We start from the raw sequence: 17273 nt of genomic DNA on the forward strand, positions 1-17273 counted from the left end.
TTCAACCTTTCTTATGTTAAAGAAAAAACATTTGGCCAGGAGTCATGGCTCACACCTGTAATCCCAACACTGTGGGAGGCTGAGATGGGAGGATCGCTTGAGTCCAGGAGTTCAAGACCAGCCTGAGAAACACAGCAAGACCCCATCTCTATTAAAAATAACAATATGGCCAGGAGCCATATTATTATAATATGGCTCATGCCTGTAATCCTAGCACTTTGGGAGGCCGAGGTGGGTGGATCATGAGGTCAGGAGTTCAAGACCAGCCTGGCCAAGATGGTGAAACCCCCATCTCTACTAAAAATACAACAGTTAGCCAGGCATGGTGGCAGTGAGCTGAGATCACGCCACTGCACTCCAGCCCAGGCAAAAGAGTGAGACTCCGTCTCAAAAAAATAATAATAATAGTAATAATTTTTAAAATAAAGAAAAAAGTATTCATGACTCTTGTCTTGCTAAAGACAGGTAGGAAGACCTTATTCCATGGGGGTTACCACCATGGAGCTTTGCTGTGTGAGAGCGAGATTGGGCTCAGTCTCACTCTACCAAGGACAAGCAGGATGTGCGGTCCAGTAGCAAGGGTGCCGGGTGGGCAGAAAATGACTAAGAGGGGACACTGAGGAGAGGGGATGCTTGCTCAACCAACTCGGCAGGAATCTTGCTGAAAGCAGGCCAGGGTAACAAGATATCGAGAGTGGAGGATGAGGAATTTGATCAAATATTGAGGGTGATCACATAGGATTTTCACTAAACTGACCCAGCAGGACTCTTGCTAAACCTGAACTAAACAAGCCCAGGACAGAGCCCAAGGTCAGCGCCTCAAAGGCTTAGTGGAGTAGAGTTAGGTCGAGAAGAGGGTCTGTCACCCGACAGCCATCTGATCATACAAACCAAGTAGCTTTTCTATCCTTTGTCCAATAACCTTCCTCTAAGCACTGTATCCCGAGGAAAGAAGGCAAAGGTTAAAAAACAAAGAAAGAAAAGGAAAAGTCAGTGGTGTCAAGATACTCAGCTGCACTATTTTTGTTTTGTTCTGTTTTTTGAGACAGAGTCTCACTCTGTTGCCCAGGCTAGAGTGCAGTGGTGTGATCTCGGCTCACTGCAACCTCCACCTCCCAGATTCAAGCAATCCCCATGCCTCAGCCTCCCAAGTAGCTGAGATTACAGGTGCGCACCAGCACACCCAGTTAATTTTTGTATTTTTAGTAGAGATGGGTTTTCACCACGTTGACCAGGCTGGACTGCACCATTTTTTAAAGAAAATGTTGTCAGTAGCCCCAAAACCTGACAATAGGATCCCAAGTGAACAAAGGTTGGTAAATTGCTGCCTCTTGAAGCAGTTGAAGCTGAATGCTGGGGATCGGGAGCCAGAATGCTTGGGTTCCAGCTCAGCTCCTCCAGTTACCAAGTGACTTTAACCTCTCTCTGCCTCAGTTCCCCACCCGTAAACTGAGGATTATACTAATTCCTGCCTCAAGAACTACCTCCAAGCTTCAGTGAGATCGTGGCTATTTCCCAGTGCCTGGACTGTGGGAAATGTCCTGTAGCCGTGAGCTACAATCAACCACCGCACACCCATTCCATGCAAAATCAACCACTGCACACCCATTCCATCCAAAATCAACCACCACACACCCTTTCATCCAAAATCAACCACCGCACACCCATTCCATCCAAGTGCTCTATGAGATCAGGGAGAAAACGGAAACCTATGTGGGGTGACCCAAGGAGCTCCCCAGCAAAGCGGGATTGAGGTACAGAGCCAAAAACCAGAGGCAGAGTTACCCCAGCATGGCTGGGATGTCCTGAGAGGAGCAGGAGCAGACCTTTCATGCCATCTCCAGACCAGGCCCAGGCAGTAAGAGGGTGAACAGGACCAGGAATTTGCACAACCTCAGGGACCGACAAGAGAACCTGCAGAACCATGGACCCAGACCTGCAAGCCACCAAGATCTGCGCCGGCCCCAAGCACACCCCAAATGCACCCCAGCAGAGGCCTGGCCAGGCCCCTGGACCACAGCCTCGGCCCCTCACTCAGGCCCTGCCTCCCTGGTGGCCCTCTCGAACCCTACCCCACAGCCAGCTCTTGCTTGAACCTAGCAATGCCCTCCAGGCCTGGAATTCTATTATCAGCTTGAACTAGGTCCCGCTGAGAGTGACAGGAAACCAAAATAATGGAAACGGCAACGAGGCAGAGTGTGTTGTATTCACCCTGTGAGAATGCAGCCTGGAGCTGAGCTACTACACAGGACACTGGGGACCAGGCCCGTTCTGCGCACCCCAGCCATCCCCAGGGAGCCCCTCATCAGGCAACTCAGGGTGGCTTGCCAGCCGGAGGCATCAGATGGAGGAAAAATCAAAAAAGAAGAGAAGCAAAGCTAGCTTCTGGAGAATGTACAGAACATTCTCCTTTCGCCCCATTGGCCAAAATGTGGTCACGTGGTCATGCCTTGTTGCAAGGAATGCTGGGAAATGTAGTCTTTCTTCTTAGCAGCCATCTTATCATGGAAAAGGGGGAGAACAGCTATTAGGGGACAACTAACCAGCTCTCCTACAGCGGAAAATCCAGACTCCGCCATGGCCTACAGGCCCCTGGTCGACCCCCTCGGGAGCCCGGGTGCCTCCCTTCCTCCATGCCTGGTCCCTCTGCCTGAAGCCTTCCTGCCCTCTCCTGGCTCCATGCATCCTGTGGGCCTCCCCCAACGCTGGTGCCAGCAAAGCCCGATCTCCTCTCCTGAAGCCGCCTGCACTCCCCCTGTGCGTGCATCGCAACCTGTGTCCCTGACACACAGGAATTCTTACCCTCCCCAAGGTCTGTGCTCCCCAGGGAGGAGCCGCAACCTCTGGGCGCCCTGAACCCCAGCCCTGCAGAGGAGGCACCCCACGTGGTGGTTGTAGGCACCGGGCAGTCACTCCATCCTGGTTTTCAGCCTTTGGTGCACAGAAGCGTGAAGAAGGAAGGTCACTGGCACGGAGTCCTCCTTCAGAGTGTATTCCAGTCGGCCAGGCAGGGGCGGCGAGGGATCCGTACCAGTGGTCCCTGCCCACCTGGGTCAAGAAAGGCTGGCTGGCCTGGGGAGGCTGTGGACAGCGTCTGCAGTGTCATCTGAGTGCCACGGCCATCGCTTTGAGACGGCGTCTGCTTGCCACAGCCAGGCAAAGGTCTTAAGGAAGGCCGGGGCCACTGTTGGCAGGTGTGTGGCTCCAGATTGAAATTGTGACAATACCCCCAGCCACGCCCTTCCGTCTTCCCACCATGCAATCCAGTGCACCACCTCCAACCATGCAATCCAATGCACCACCTCTCAGCAAAACCTCCAGGATCCACCTCAAACCCAGCCCCATTCCACAGCCACCACCCTGGTCCGGGCCACCAATAGCTCCTGTTCAGACACAGGCAGTCACCTCTCCAGGGAGCACCCAGTGTTCATTCTGCCCTCATTCTGGTCCAACCTTCACCCACAAATGGAGAGTGCTTTTTTAGCATTAGATCAGTTCATGTCACTCTCTTGCTTAAAACCCACCCCTGGCTTCCACTGCCTGGCATGAGAATCACCGTCACCTGCCCCACGGGACCGGCCCTGCCGCCCCTGCCGCCCCTGCCACCTGCCCCATGCCTGCTCCCCTGGCTCATGGTCCCCCAGAGTCACTGACCTCCACCATCCTCTCAGCGAAACCCAACCAGCCACCACTGAGTGCCGCCCCACCCACTCCACCAGCCTCCCCATCACAGCTTCCTGCCTTCCTTTCTTTTGGGAAACTATCTTTTTTTTTCTTCTTTGTTCATTTTATTTTCTGTGTCCCCAACTCGAATGGAGGCCACCAGGATCATTGTCTGTCTCATTCACTTCTGTGTCCCCAGAACCTAAAACCATGCCTGGCACACAGAAAGTGCTTAATAGGTGCTGAGACAGAGACATACAGAGAAGGAAAGAGGGAGAGAGATAGAGACAGAGAGAATAAGAGAAAGGGGAAGGAGAGATGGCAGAGAGGGAGGGAGGGAGAACTGCACGCTGAATCCAGGGGTTCCTCTCCCACCTCTCATGTGCCCATGGTAACAAGGGAGTCCCCCTCTTCTGACCCCTTGTCAAAAAGCCCATCAAGCAAGAACGCCCGAGCCCCAGGCCCCCTCTGAAATTCCCAAGAAGGAAGCACCCCAAGAAGGAAGGCACGCAGGATGCTGCTCTGGAGCCATCGGGTTTCGGGTCTGCTCACCAAGCTCCAGGAGCCCCTTAACAGGAGCAAGAGGAGAAGAAGAGGCACCCAGCCTGGGGTTCCCCCGGGAAAAGGCCATGCTGTGACCCAGGCTTGGTCCTGGCCCTGACCATGGGAAGCCTGCCCCACAGGCCCTCGCCCAGGCAGACCTGAGGCCCATGCACCACTAAAGGCCTGGAGGCAGGTTCCACCCCACCCTCACCTGGGTCCCCTGGGGTCAGGGTGAGCTGGGACAGAGGGACCACCGGCTGCTACGGGGGAGGGAGAGGGCACGACTTTCCTGGTGGAACGGGCTCCTGCTGTGCTCTGAGCCCTGGGTCACTGTCCACACTCTGGGGAGGGAGGGAGGAGCCTGGAGCCCCAAGGGCGCGGCTGGCAATAAAGGCAGATGCTCAAGTTGATGCCACCCCACACACGTGAGGCTGGGATCAGGGGTGGCACTGACCCGGCTGGGGAGCCCACTCCCGAGGTACGACCCAGGGATGTGCACAGCCACATTCCAAAGACGCACGGGATGAGATCAGCCCGGGTGACCCTGGGACTTTGCCCTCCTCGGCAGGAGCCGGTCCTAGGCACCCTGTGTGCCTGTCCATCTGGAAGGCCCAGCATGAGAGGCCCAGCCATCCTCCTCACTGTGGCTCTGGCCACGCTCCTGGCTCCCGGGGCCGGGGCACCGGTACAAAGTCAGGGCTCCCGGAACAAGCTGCTTCTGGTGTCCTTCGACGGCTTCCGCTGGAACTATGACCAGGACGTGGACACCCCCAACCTGGATGCCATGGCCCGAGACGGGGTGAAGGCACGCTACATGACCCCCGCCTTTGTCACCATGACCAGCCCCTGCCACTTCACCCTGGTCACCGGTGAGTACCGCCCCAGGATGGGGCCTGGGGGTGGGAGGGCCTGAGAAACCAGGTGGCATAGAGCCCTGTCGTGCAGGATAAAGGGGAGAGGTCCTCATTCCATGCACAGGACACAGCCAAGGGGACCATTAGGAATCCTCACTGTTGGTAGCAACAGATCCGGGACAAAGAAAAATGACCAGGGGGGTCCTTAAAGCCGTGGCCGCAGCCAGGGCAGCAACCCCAGAAGGCTTCAGGAGGAGGGTAGCGTGGCGGGCTCCCTGATGACTCCCACGGCTCCCCTCCCCTGCCTGCCCCTCCAGCTGGCTGTGTCAGCCTCTCCCTCTCCCTTCCAGCTTTTCCATTTCCCACCCAACACCTCCCTGACAGATCTGCCCAGGCTGTAGACAATACACACATAGGTTTTTTAAAAGCCAAATATGGGGCCAGACGCAGTGGCCCACGCCTGTAATCCCAGCACTTTGAGAGGGTGAGGCAGGCAGATCACTGGAGGTTGGGAGTTCGAGACCTGCCTGGCCAACATGGCGAAACCCCATCTTTACTAAAAATACAAACATTAGCCGGGCATGGTGGCGCATGCCTGTAATCCCAGCTACTCGGGAGGCTGAGGCAGGAGAATTGCATGAACCCAGGAGGTGGAGGTTGCAGTGAGCTGAGATCGCACCACTGAACTCCAGCCTGGGTGACAAAGCAAGACTGCATCTCAAAAAAATAAATTAAAAAAAAAAATAAGGCCGGGCGCGGTGGCTCAAGCCTGTAATCCCAGCACTTTGGGAGGCCGAGACGGGCGGATCACGAGGCCAGGAGATCGAGACCATCCTGGCTAACACAGTGAAACCCCGTCTCTACTAAAAAAATACAAAAAACTAGCCGGGCGAGGTGGCGGGCGCCTGTAGTCCCAGCTACTCGGGAGGCTGAGGCAGGAGAATGACGTAAACCCGGGAGGCGGAGCTTGCAGTGAGCTGAGATCCGGCCACTGTACTCCAGCCCAGGCGACAGAGTGAGACTCCGTCTCAAAAAAAATAAAAATAAAAAATAAAAAATAAAAATAAAGGAGGCTGAGGCAGGAGGATTGCTGGAGTCCAGGAGGCAGAGGTTGCAGTGAGCTGCGATCACGCCACTGCACTCCAGCCTAGGCAACAGAGCACAACCCTGTGTCAAAAAAATAAACAATATTAAAATAATAAAGAGCCAAGTACTGCAAAAAAGGTGTTAGAGAGTTGAAAAGCAAACACCCCTGGCCCTCCCTAAGGGGGCTTGCCCACCTCCCAAACTTGGGTCATCCTCCAAAGACCCTGCGTGGGTGTCCCAGAGCCCCTGCAACGAAGAACTGCAGACTGGCTTAAACCCACAAAAACGGATCCGCATGCTTCTGGAGGCCAGAAGGCCAAAACCAGGGCGTTGCAGGGCTGCACCCGCCCCGAAGGTTCTAGCAGAAGAGGCTCCCTCCTCACCTCTTCTGGCTCCCGGGGCCTCCGCAATCCTTGGCATTCCTGGGCTGGTGGTAGCATCACTCCAACCTCTCCCTACGCCTTCCCAGGGTCTCTCCCTGTGAGTGTCTGTATTCAAACTTTCCTCTTCTCACAAGGACACCAGTCACTGAATTTAGCGTCCACACTTCTCCAGTATACATCCCCTTACCCTAGCTAATCACACTGCAAAGACCCTATTTCCAAATAAGGACACATGCCAAGGTTCCAAGTGAGCATGAACGTGGTGGGACACCGTTCACCCCAACACAAGCAGCTGATCCCCACACCAGCCTTTCTGCAACCTCGGCCCCTTCTAACCGCAAACGGAGGTGTGCAGTTCTCCCGTCCGTGCGCCACCTGTTTCTCTGTATCGCGGATGAGGACGGAGGGACCTTCTCCACTTCATCTCTCCGTTTGCACCTTTTGGGCTTAGTACCATGTGCACGTGTTTCCTGTACAAAAATAAATTCAAAAAATCTCCTGGTTCACTGAAATTCCTGCCTGGGGTCTCATCTGATGGCTGGGCCGTTATTTATTTAAAGAGTGCCTTCCTGATGGCCATGGAGGTCACCCGCAATCTTTTGCTAAAGCAAACAAGTCTGCCACCAGGATCCCCGCACATGCATTCGTGCCTATGTGCCCGTCCAGCTGCGGGACAAACTGAAAGTGGAAGTGCAATTGGTACAATAGCTCAAAGAACACGTGTCTATTTGTCTCGGACATGACCTCGAACCTTGGCTCCCACGGGGCAGCGCAGAAAGAAGTCTGCTCCTCCCAGCCCTGCCCCAGGCCCACTCCCCACCCAGCACACAGGGAAACCGAGGCGGCTTTGACTTCGCCTCTTCCAGCCCTGGGTCCGGCCTTCGCTGTGACCCCGGGTCCATCCTGCCACCCTCTGCACCTCTTCCTCCCTCAGGCAAATATATCGAGAACCACGGGGTGGTTCACAACATGTACTACAACACCACCAGCAAGGTGAAGCTGCCCTACCACGCCACGCTGGGCATCCAGAGGTGGTGGGACAATGGCAGCGTGCCCATCTGGATCACAGCCCAGAGGCAGGTAATGTCACCCCCACCCACACTGACATTGCAGAGCATGGGGGCACCTAGGCCCAGGCGAGGCTTGGAACCATGTGAGATCCACAGCAGGTCCCTTCCCCACTCCAGGGTCTCGGGGCTCCTGGCCTACCCTGGCACAGAAGAGTGTGAAGTAGGACCCCAGAATGGGCAGGTGGTGGGTGCCGGTGAGGACTAACCAGTGAGCTATGTCCGGCTCGGCCCATGGACACAGCCCTGCCCAGTCCTCCCTGGGGGGCCCTGGGAGCAAGAGGGATTGCTCTGTCCCCCTAGTCGGAGGGAGAACTGCACCCTTGGGCCCTGCAGCATTGGGGGTGAGGGTCAGGCTGTGAAGATCATTGTGACTCAACAAGAAAGCATTTAACAATTACACGCCTGTAATCCCAGCACTTTGGGAGGCCGAGACGGGCGGATCACAAGGTCAGGAGATTGAGACCATCCTGGCTAACACGGTGAAACCCCGTCTCCACTAAAAAAATACAAAAAACTAGCCGGGCGATGTGGCGGGCGCCTGTAGTCCCAGCTACTCGGGAGGCTGAGGCAGGAGAATGGCGTCAACCCGGGAGGCGGAGCTTGCAGTGAGCTGAGATCCGGCCACTGCACTCCAACCTGGGCGACAGAGCGAGACTCCGTCTCAAAAAAAAAAAAAAAAAACAATTACACGACTTTCTCCCTTTCCCACATCCCTGTCAGAGCTGAGCAGCTAAATTCTAAAGGGCCAAAGATAAAATGAGAGGTGGGTTACAGTATTGACCCAGGACCGCCCCCCACCCAGTTTGCAATGCTCTGGGGGCTTCCTGGCCCAGAGGCGAGGCTTCCAGTAAACAAAGTCAGTGGAGGTTTCCAAGATGAGGCTGGAATAAACGTCAGAGCCCATGCCCACCCCAGAGCCAAGGTATCCACTCAAGCCGGAGTTCCCTCGCTCCAGAAGGATCCATAGACACACTCAGGGCTCCCTCCACAGGCTTGCAAGCAGGAAGCCAAGGTAGATACCCTGGCATCTCAAGGCGCTTGATCCAATGAAAGAATATCCTGGGGGAGTGGATGGGCAGGTGGGGTGGACAGAGGGCTGGGGGGACAGACAAATTCTAAATAAAGCAGCAGTCGAGTTAGGGGCAGACAGGCGGCCAGGCAGAAGGCTGGAGGGGCAGGTGGACGGGACACAGGTGGACAGACAGACTCATGCCCGGACCAGAGCCCAGCAGGGCAGGCCAGACTTCAGTTCAGAAGGAGATGCTTTCTGGGCAGTGTGGCCTCGAGGCAGGCATCATAGCCCAGTGATGAGGCAGACACTGCGTATCTAGGAACATTTTTACCCTGATGTCTCGTTTAGTGCTCAAGTCCAGTGGGCACCTGTCGCTTCCTCTATAAAATCAGGTTTTACCCCCCATAGAGCATGAGATCAGGGATGTTTTAGAAATTGAAGGCCCCGTAGCTGCAGCGAGGAGCAGGGATGGGTGGGTGGAACAGAGGAGGAGGCAGGTGGGGGACAAATGTGTTCACAGGCATGGGATGAGGGGCGCCCACTGAGGAGTCCTGTCCTTCACGCTGCCTTGTCTGGCAGGGTCTGAGGGCTGGCTCCTTCTTCTACCCGGGCGGGAACGTCACCTACCAAGGGGTGGCCGTGACGCAGAGCCGGAAGGAAGGCATCGCGCACAACTACAAAAATGAGACGGAGTGGAGAGCGAACATCGACACGGTGATGGCGTGGTTCACGGAGGAGGACCTGGATCTGGTCACACTCTACTTCGGGGAGCCAGACTCCACGGGCCACAAGTACGGCCCCGAGTCCCTGGAGAGGAGGGAGATGGTGCGGCAGGTGGATCGGACCGTGGGCTACCTGCGGGAGAGCATTGCTCGCAACCACCTCACAGACCACCTCAACCTGATCATCACATCCGACCACGGCATGACGACCGTGGACAAGCAGGCTGGCGACCTGGTCGAATTCCACAAGTTCCCCAACTTCACCTTCCAGGACATCCAGTTTGAGCTCCTGGACTACGGACCAAACGGGATGCTGCTCCCTAAAGAAGGGAGGCTGGAGAAGGTGTACAATGCGCTCAAGGATGCCCACCCCAAGCTCCACGTCTACAAGAAGGAGGAGTTCCCCGAGGCCTTCCATTACGCCAACAACCCCAGGGTCACACCTCTGCTGATGTACAGCGACCTTGGCTACGTCATCCACGGGGTGAGTCGCCTGCTGGAGGCACCACCTCTGGGGGCTCCCTCCCCGGGCTCTGGGTCTCCTTTTTTTGTTTTTGTTTTGTTTTGTTTTGTTTTGAGATAGGGTCTTGCTCTGTTGCCCAGGCTGGAGTGCAATGGCAGGATCTCAGCTCACTGCAGCCTTAAACTCCCAGGCTCAAGGGATCCTTCCACCTCAGCCTCCTGAGTAGCTGAGACCACAGGTGCATGCCACCATGCCTGGCTAATTTTTGTGTGCGTTTTGTTTTGTTTGGTTTGGTTTCGTTTGAGACAGAGTTTCACTCTTGTCATCCAGGCTGGAGTGCAGTGGTACGATCTCAGCTCACTGCAACCTCCACCTCCCGGGTTCAAGCGATTCTCCTGCCTCAGCCCCCTGAGTAGCTGGGATTACAGACGCCTGCCACCATGCCTAATTTTTTGTGTTTTTAGTAGAGACAGGGTTTCACCATGTTGGCCAGGCTGGTCTCAAACTCCTGGCCTCAGATGATCCACCCACCTCGGCCTTCCAAAGTTCTGGGATTACAGGTGTGAGCCACCACACCTGGCTGATTTTTGTATTTTTTGTAGAGACAGGGTTTTGCATATTGCCCAGGCTGGTCTCAAACTCCTGAGTTGAAGCGATCCTCCTGCCTTGGCCTCCCAAAGTGCTGAAATTACAGGGGTGAGCCACTGCGTCTGGCCTCTCCTTCCATCTCTATAGAGGCACTCCCTATTTCTAGCTGGCCCCCAGTCTGAGGAGCGTCAGCACTGAAGGGACACACCCTTCACGAGGCAGTAGTGTGTGTGTGCACATGTGTGTGTGCCCCCCACATTCAGGCATCACGCAGTGGGAGTGTGTGTGCACAACTGTACCCGTCACGTCCGAGCACTGTGTGATAGGCGTGTGTGTGTGCCCTACGTGTCCAGGGTAAAGTGTAGGAGTCCAGCCCCAAGGGTGACAGGGAGGAGGCAGAAAAGAGGCAGGAGCCCGACCTCCCCTCAGCAGAGAGCACAGTTGTGCTGAGCCAGAAGCAAAGCACAGATTAGGGAGCAGACATCCCCAGAAAGGAAGTGACCGATGGGAGCCAGCGTTCACCACCACCCAGGAGGCAGGGCCCGCAGCCTGGAGCTGCTCGCTCCACTCCCATTTACTCAGGGTCTGGTCTCCGTTCATTTAACTGGACCTTCCCTGAACTTCACTCTGTAGGGTGACTGATCTCCAGAAGCTGAGAATTCAGGGAAACTGAGTCTTGGAACCCCTCCAGCCCCCATATTGGTGCTCCTTCCTAAGGGGAAGGGGGCGTTCGTAGGGTGGATAGGGTAGGTGGAGAGGGTCTCTTGCTCCCAGCAAGGACCCAGGACCCTTTACCACTCCCCGGCAGAGAGTTAACGTCCAGTTCAACAATGGGGAGCACGGCTTTGACAACAAAGACATGGACATGAAGACCATCTTCCGCGCTGTGGGCCCCAGCTTCAAGGCGGGCCTGGAGGTGGAGCCCTTTGAGAGCGTCCACGTGTACGAGCTCATGTGCCGGCTGCTGGGCATCGTGCCCGAGGCCAACGATGGGGACCCGGCTACCCTGCTGCCTATGCTGCACACAGGTGAGGGCAGGGTGCCCCAAATCCCGGCCTGCTCGAGTGTGCACAGGTGTGCACACGTGGGTGCCTGCGTGCCTGTGACCAGGATACGCCTCAAACCCCGAGTGGGGCTGCCTCCCCTGGCTTTGGGGAATACCGGAATCCCTCACATTCCCACAACACGTGACCTCTCAGGAGCACCTCATGCATCTCGGGCAGCACAAGAGGGCGAGCGGGAGGAGTGGGCAGCCTTGCTCAAGAAGGGGACAGAGGGAGCAAGGGTGGCCCAGGCGGGCCTGCTGTGCAGAGCCCACCTCCTGGCTGCTGGATCCCCACTCCCCACTCCCCACCACGGCAACCTGAGGGCCTCCTTTCTAGAATCTTCCTGTATCAGCCTCCCACACACACACACCTCCCCACCTGAACCTGATCCATCCTGGGGACAAAGGTCACCTGGAAACTGACAAGGTGGCGACCCTGGTGGGGGCCTGGCTGGAGAGGGCTGGGCCCTCCTGAGCAGGGCTGTGAAGTGCCGTGGTGGACAAGGGCCATGGGACCAAGGCGGCGGTGAAAGAGGAAGTGGGGGGCTCGTGGGGACCACCAGAGGACCCTGAGTCTACTGTGGGGGAGCTGGGGTGAGGAGCCATCCCTCTCTCCCTCACGGGTCCTCTGGCTTTCCTTAGAGCCTGCTCTTCCGCCTGACGGAAGGCCTGCTCTCCCGCTCCACGGAAGGTCTGCTGGCCTGCCCAGCAGCTGGGCCCTCGTTGTGATGGGACTGCTGGGGACCATGATTCTTCTGTCTGAGGTCGCATAACGCCCCATGGCTCAAGGTCAGAGACCCAGAAAGCAGAGGCGGGAGGGTGGCCCCATGCTCCCCAGGCCCTCCACCCTGATGTCCGGCTACAGTCCTAGGCAGCCAGAACTGAGCTGCCAGGCCCCACCAAGTGGGTGACTCCCACTAACCTGGCTGCCACAGAGAGGCGACCGATCACCCCTGAGATCCCACGGCTGACCCTTCCGGCCTCTCTGCTCTGGGCTTGGAGGAGGTCTTTCCAGAGCAGACCACCCGGACCAGTGGCCAGAATTCCCACCCTCCCCCAAAAGCCAGAACTCCCTCAGCCTCTGGCCAGAGCTGCTGCCTCCCCTCCTTCTTGCCATCTCTGGGCTCCACTCTGGGGATAGCTCGGAAACCGTCGTGTGGGGTGCGTTTGGGAGGATAGCTCTGGGGCTGTGTTCCTGGAACTCTCCGGGAGCCTCCTAGGACACATGTGGGGTGTGTTTGGGAGGACAGCTCCAGGGCTATATTCCTGGAACTCTCTGGAAGCCTACCTCCGAGGACATGCGTGGGGTGCATTTGGGAGGAGAGCTCCGGGGCTGTGTTCCTGGAACTCTCTGGAGGCTGGCCTCCAAGGACATGCGTGGGGTGCGTTTGGGAGGAGAGCTCCGGGGCTGTGTTCCTGGAACTCCCCGGGAGCCTCTGAGGACAGTGCTCCCTTGTCTGTCTGTGCAGCCACAGCCTCCTAGACCAAGCAGAAGAAAGTCATTCATTCATCCCAAAAATATGTAACGGGAGCCAGCTCCATGCCAGGCTCTGGTGGGCTCAGGATACAAAACAGTCGAACAAGACAGTCCAGGCCCTGGAGTCTGGAACCTGTCATTTAAAGGCACAAGAAAGCAGAGGATACAAAAGCCAATGAATCCATGGGCAGAGTGCTCAGATGCTGGTGATGGCGGAGAAGAGACAGCCACAGGCAGCGGCGAGGCAGGCACTACCTTTTCATTTGCCCAGCGTGGAATGGCCTCTCTGAGAAGGTGGATTTAGGGAGAGATCAGAATGACAAGAAGCCAGACATGCCAGGCTCTGGGAAAGAGATTCCAGGCAGGGGAAAGAGCCAGGGACAGGCCCCACGGTGGGACAGGTTCAGCGTGTTTTGGATGAGACAGAAGGCCAGTGTGCTTGCAGGCTGGCACAGAGCGAGGCTCTAACAGGAGCTGACCACAGCCCCAAGGCAGGAGGTTGCTGGATACACAGCGGGGAGCCCCAAGCTGAGGTCACACAGGGTCTGAGGTTGACGATTAAACGAGTGGGTCTCACTGCTGGGCCAGGGACAGAAACGGGAGCAGGAAGTGGCCAGTTTGGAGGTTGCTGCAGGGCCCAGCAGGACATTCCAGTGGCAGGGGTGGAGAAGCTGCAATGTGCACAGATTCCAAATACCTTTAAGAGGCACGACATTCGAGGTTTGTGGACAGATTATGCGGGAGGGTGAAGAAAGTAGAAAAATGAAGGATGGGTCCAATGGTTGGGTCTTGAGCCACTTGCTGACATGCTAAAATGTTGGGGACAGGAGTCGGGGAGGCTGAGACTTGTTTCGGCCGTGATCAGCCTCAATGCTGGTGACGCGGCCATGTGCAGCTGTTCCTGGGCACAGGTTGTACAGATGGGTCCATACCCAGGGATGCAGTTTAGTCTGGCAATTTAAATTTGAGACTTGTCAACACAAGCTATGGGACTCAATGAAAGCCCCCAGCCACAAGGAGTGGACTGAGAAGAGATGGTGACCACACCACTCACTGAGAAGGCGAGGCTGGTGAGACAGGAAACGCCAAGAGCTTTTCATGAATCAAGAGGGGAATGAGACTGGGCAAATTGGTTTCCACCTGGAATCCCAGTACTTCCAGAGGCCGAGGCAGGAGGATCGCTTGAGCCCAGGAGTTCAAGACCAGCCTGGGCAATATAGTTAGACCCTGCCTCTGTAGGAAATTTTTTTTTAATTAGCTAGGCATGGTGCTGCGTGCCTATAATCCCAGCTACTCGGGGGGAGACGGAGGTGGGAGGATCGCTGGAGCCTGGGAGGTGGAGGCTGCAGTGAGCCTTGTTCTTGCCACTGCACTCCAGCATGGGCAAGAGTGAGACCCTGTCTCTACAAAAATAAATAAATGAAAGAGAAAGGAGCAGGTTTAGGGTTTAGAGAAGTAGGAATGTGGAGATGTATGTGGTGGAGAGGACCATGCATGCCAAATGTCACATCCAGAAGGGGAACAAATGACCCTTCAGCCCAAACCCCTCCTGCAGATGAAGATGCCGGAGCCCAGAGACGTTAGCTGACTGGTCCAAGGGTGCCAAAGAGTGGCCGGTGGTGTGTCAATGCCAGTTTTAAGGTCCTGGTCCCGAGTACTTTCAGCCACAACACCTGCCTCTCTGTGCTCAGGGGCTTGGGTCCTTGAAGCAAGTCTTCCAGCACTAGGCAGGGACATGATAAGGTTTCCATGGCGCCAGAGTCCACAACCATTTGTTCTCCACATTAACCAAGAGAGGGACTCAGAAAACGTCATTATTCAGACTCACACACAAGGAAATTGAAGCACGGAAAATCGAAGACCACGTGACTCTGCACATTCTCACAGGGCTTTTCCCCAGAGGGGCAGCCACAGCGGCGTCCCAGCAAACTGGCTCTCCAGACCCCCCTCAAAAAGCCCTGATGTTGGCCCTTACCCATTTCTGTGGCATCAATACTCCCACCATGGCCCATTTTGAGCTACCAAAGTGAGGTCACTGAACACAAAGTAGGGAAGAAGCCTGCAGAATCATCTTTCGCAAGCAGCATCTGCTGGGCTGTGCAGGTGGCTAAGAGCTGAGGGGTCCGAAGTTTTCATCACAGCCTGGTAAATTCCATTTGGAACTAGGCTGTTTTCTGTGGCCAGCTTCTTTTCTTTTACACAGATTCTCACTGTGTGGCCCAGGATGGGGTACAGTGATGCAATCACGGCCCACTGCAGCCTCGACCTCCTGGGCTCAAGCAATCCTCCCACCTCAGCCTCCTGAGTAGCTGAGACTACAGGTGTGCACCACCATGCCCAATTAATTTTTAAATTTTTAATTCTTTTTTTAAAAAGCAAGCTATGTTGCCCAGGCTGGTCTCGAACTCCTGGCCTCAAGCGATCCTCCGGCCTTGGCCTCCCAAAGAGCTGGGATTACAGGCATGAGCCACTGGGCACAGTTCCTGGGCCCGTTTCTTTTCTTTAAAGGAAATGTTGAAAGTACATGTGGCCAGTTAAGGGCACACTGTGGAACGGACGCAGTCCTTGCCCTGACTTTACAGAGTCCTCCTTCTCCAGCCAGAAAAGCAGACAGAAGACTAGGGGAAGCTCTTCCGCCTCCTGGGATCCGCACACTGCCAGCCAGGCCTGGGACAGTGCTCACCCCTCGCCTCCCAGCCCTGGGAGAAGGGTCTGAAGCCTCACATCATCACGCCACCCCCATGTCCACACCTGCCGCGCACCTGTGCCCTCGCAGGAATCCCTGGCAGCGCTGCCCGCTTCCACTGCCTGCCGCCCCACCGCCCCCACCGGCCCCCCAGCCTGTTTCCCACGATCCCTCCCTCCCAGTCCAATCGCACCTCTGCTTCACCTGTCCCATCAGACCTGCCCTCAGCCTGCCCCATCCTCTCCTCCCAGGCCAACGCGTGCTGTTTGCTCTTCCTGGAAGCCTCCGGGAGCTGCCCGTAGGCCCCGGGCCGCCTGTCTCGCTGTGATGCTCTGCTGGTGGCGGACGGTCCCTGCCTCCCCAGCTTATCCCAGGCCAGAGGCTGCATGCCACTGTCCCCGGCAGCACCAGCCCCTGCTTGGCTGTTATGGTGCCGGTAATAAGCCCGGCAGCCCAGGTCCAGGGCCTCCGGCGCGCAGGTCCCATAACCGGCCCCCAGCCCCTGCCCCTCCCACTCGGGTCCCTCCTCCTGCAAACCTCCAGCTCCCGAAGCGGCGCTGCCGTCTGCGGCCACGCGGGGGCGCGCGGGAGCTCTGCGGGCGCGGGGACCTGCAGACCCGGCCTCGGTCACCTGGGAGGGGCCCGCCCCGGCACAAAGCACCTGTGGGAATAAAGGCCAAGCCGCGACAGTCAGCACAGGGGAGCCTCTTCCCTAAAGCCTGCTGGTTTCCCGACGGTCCCACCATTGGCCCCAGCGCGGGAGAAATTTCTAACTCCTTGCCAGGCTTCACAAGCCCCAGGGACCCCTCCATTCTCATTAGGGGTGGGCCCTGGTTGGACGGCTGCCCAGTCCTGGGAAAGGGGTGAGTTTCCTGAAAGGAAGGGGGGAAGGCATCTGTAAGCCACAGTGCTCAGCAAGAAATCACGTTAAACAAGGCGGAAACACCGCAAAGAAAGTCGCGCGGATTGGCTCTGACACGGGACGGGGGTGGCCATGGCCAGGAGCTGAGAGACCCTTCGGTTAAGAGCACAGGCTTTGGAGTCAGATCAACTCATGTTCCAGCCCTGGCCCCCCACCAAATGCTGTGGCATTGGCAAAGCAGTTGACCCTCCCCAGCCTCAGTTTCCTCATCTGAAAAAGGGAGATAATGAGGACCATGCCCACCTCCCTGGGGTACCTGAGAGTGAGGTGGGCACATTGCGGGGAGGTTGGCACAGAGGCTGGCCCCAAGCAGGTGCTCAAGAATGGCAGCCCCTGGGAGGGTTAAAATCCTATCCTGGGAGGTGCTGGGTTTGTCAGTGCCACTCTGCAGAGTAAACCAGCTGGGGCGCTGGGAGACACAGGCTTTGAAGTCTGAGTTTGTCAGATCTGCCTATTTCCCTGCCTCCAAAGCCCGTGGCCCCCAGCCCCCACCCCCACCCCCACCCCCACCCGGGGTCTCCTGCCTCTGCCTGTGGCTTCAGCTCCATGGAATCTCCAGGGCCCATCCCAGCCTGCTCTCCGCAGCAGCCTGACCGGCTGCCTGGGGCTGAAGAGCATGGACTTTGGTCTGGCCTGTGGGCCCCCTGATCCACAATCCAACTGCTCTTCCTGGAAGGACTGCCCCGGTCCCCATGCCAGTGCCTGCAGCCACACCCCCATGACACCCAGGCCAGCCACCCACCTGCACAAGCTCTGGCT

The 17273-nt window shown here is 56.8% G+C and overlaps 2 protein-coding genes across 4 annotated transcripts in view; both read left to right on the plus strand.

The window, feature by feature from the left end:
* Positions 1 to 17273, plus strand: part of CBX2 (chromobox 2) — a 192913-nt gene that overhangs the window by 127694 nt on the left and 47946 nt on the right. The gene's annotated exons all lie outside the window — the stretch shown is intronic.
* Positions 4554 to 16288, plus strand: ENPP7 (ectonucleotide pyrophosphatase/phosphodiesterase 7). Of its 3 annotated transcripts, none has more exons than XM_077973132.1 (6): positions 4554 to 5075; positions 7464 to 7609; positions 9191 to 9817; positions 11193 to 11412; positions 12072 to 12218; positions 15489 to 16288. In XM_077973132.1, the coding sequence occupies exons 1-5, from the start codon at positions 4604 to 4606 to the stop codon at positions 12200 to 12202; spliced, it is 1596 nt and encodes a 531-aa protein (XP_077829258.1). In that variant the 5' UTR covers positions 4554 to 4603; the 3' UTR covers positions 12203 to 12218; positions 15489 to 16288. The 3 variants fall into 3 exon arrangements, with proteins under 3 accessions (XP_077829258.1, XP_077829256.1, XP_077829255.1); XM_077973130.1 differs by having other exon boundaries at positions 4615 to 5075; positions 15505 to 16288; XM_077973129.1 differs by having other exon boundaries at positions 4616 to 5075; positions 15844 to 16288.

This window comes from Macaca mulatta, chromosome 16, assembly GCF_049350105.2.
Source record: "Macaca mulatta isolate MMU2019108-1 chromosome 16, T2T-MMU8v2.0, whole genome shotgun sequence".
NCBI classification, from domain to species: Eukaryota; Metazoa; Chordata; class Mammalia; order Primates; family Cercopithecidae; genus Macaca; species Macaca mulatta.

Coding starts and splice junctions, on each gene's coding strand:
- ENPP7 (XM_077973132.1), top strand. CDS start 4,604: ATGCTCAAGTTGATGCCACCCCACACACGTGAGGCTGGGATCAGGGGT. Junction 7,610..9,190: donor GGATCACAGCCCAGAGGCAG/GTAATGTCACCC, acceptor CTTGTCTGGCAG/GGTCTGAGGGCTGGCTCCTT. Junction 11,413..12,071: donor GCTGCCTATGCTGCACACAG/GTGAGGGCAGGG, acceptor GGCTTTCCTTAG/AGCCTGCTCTTCCGCCTGAC.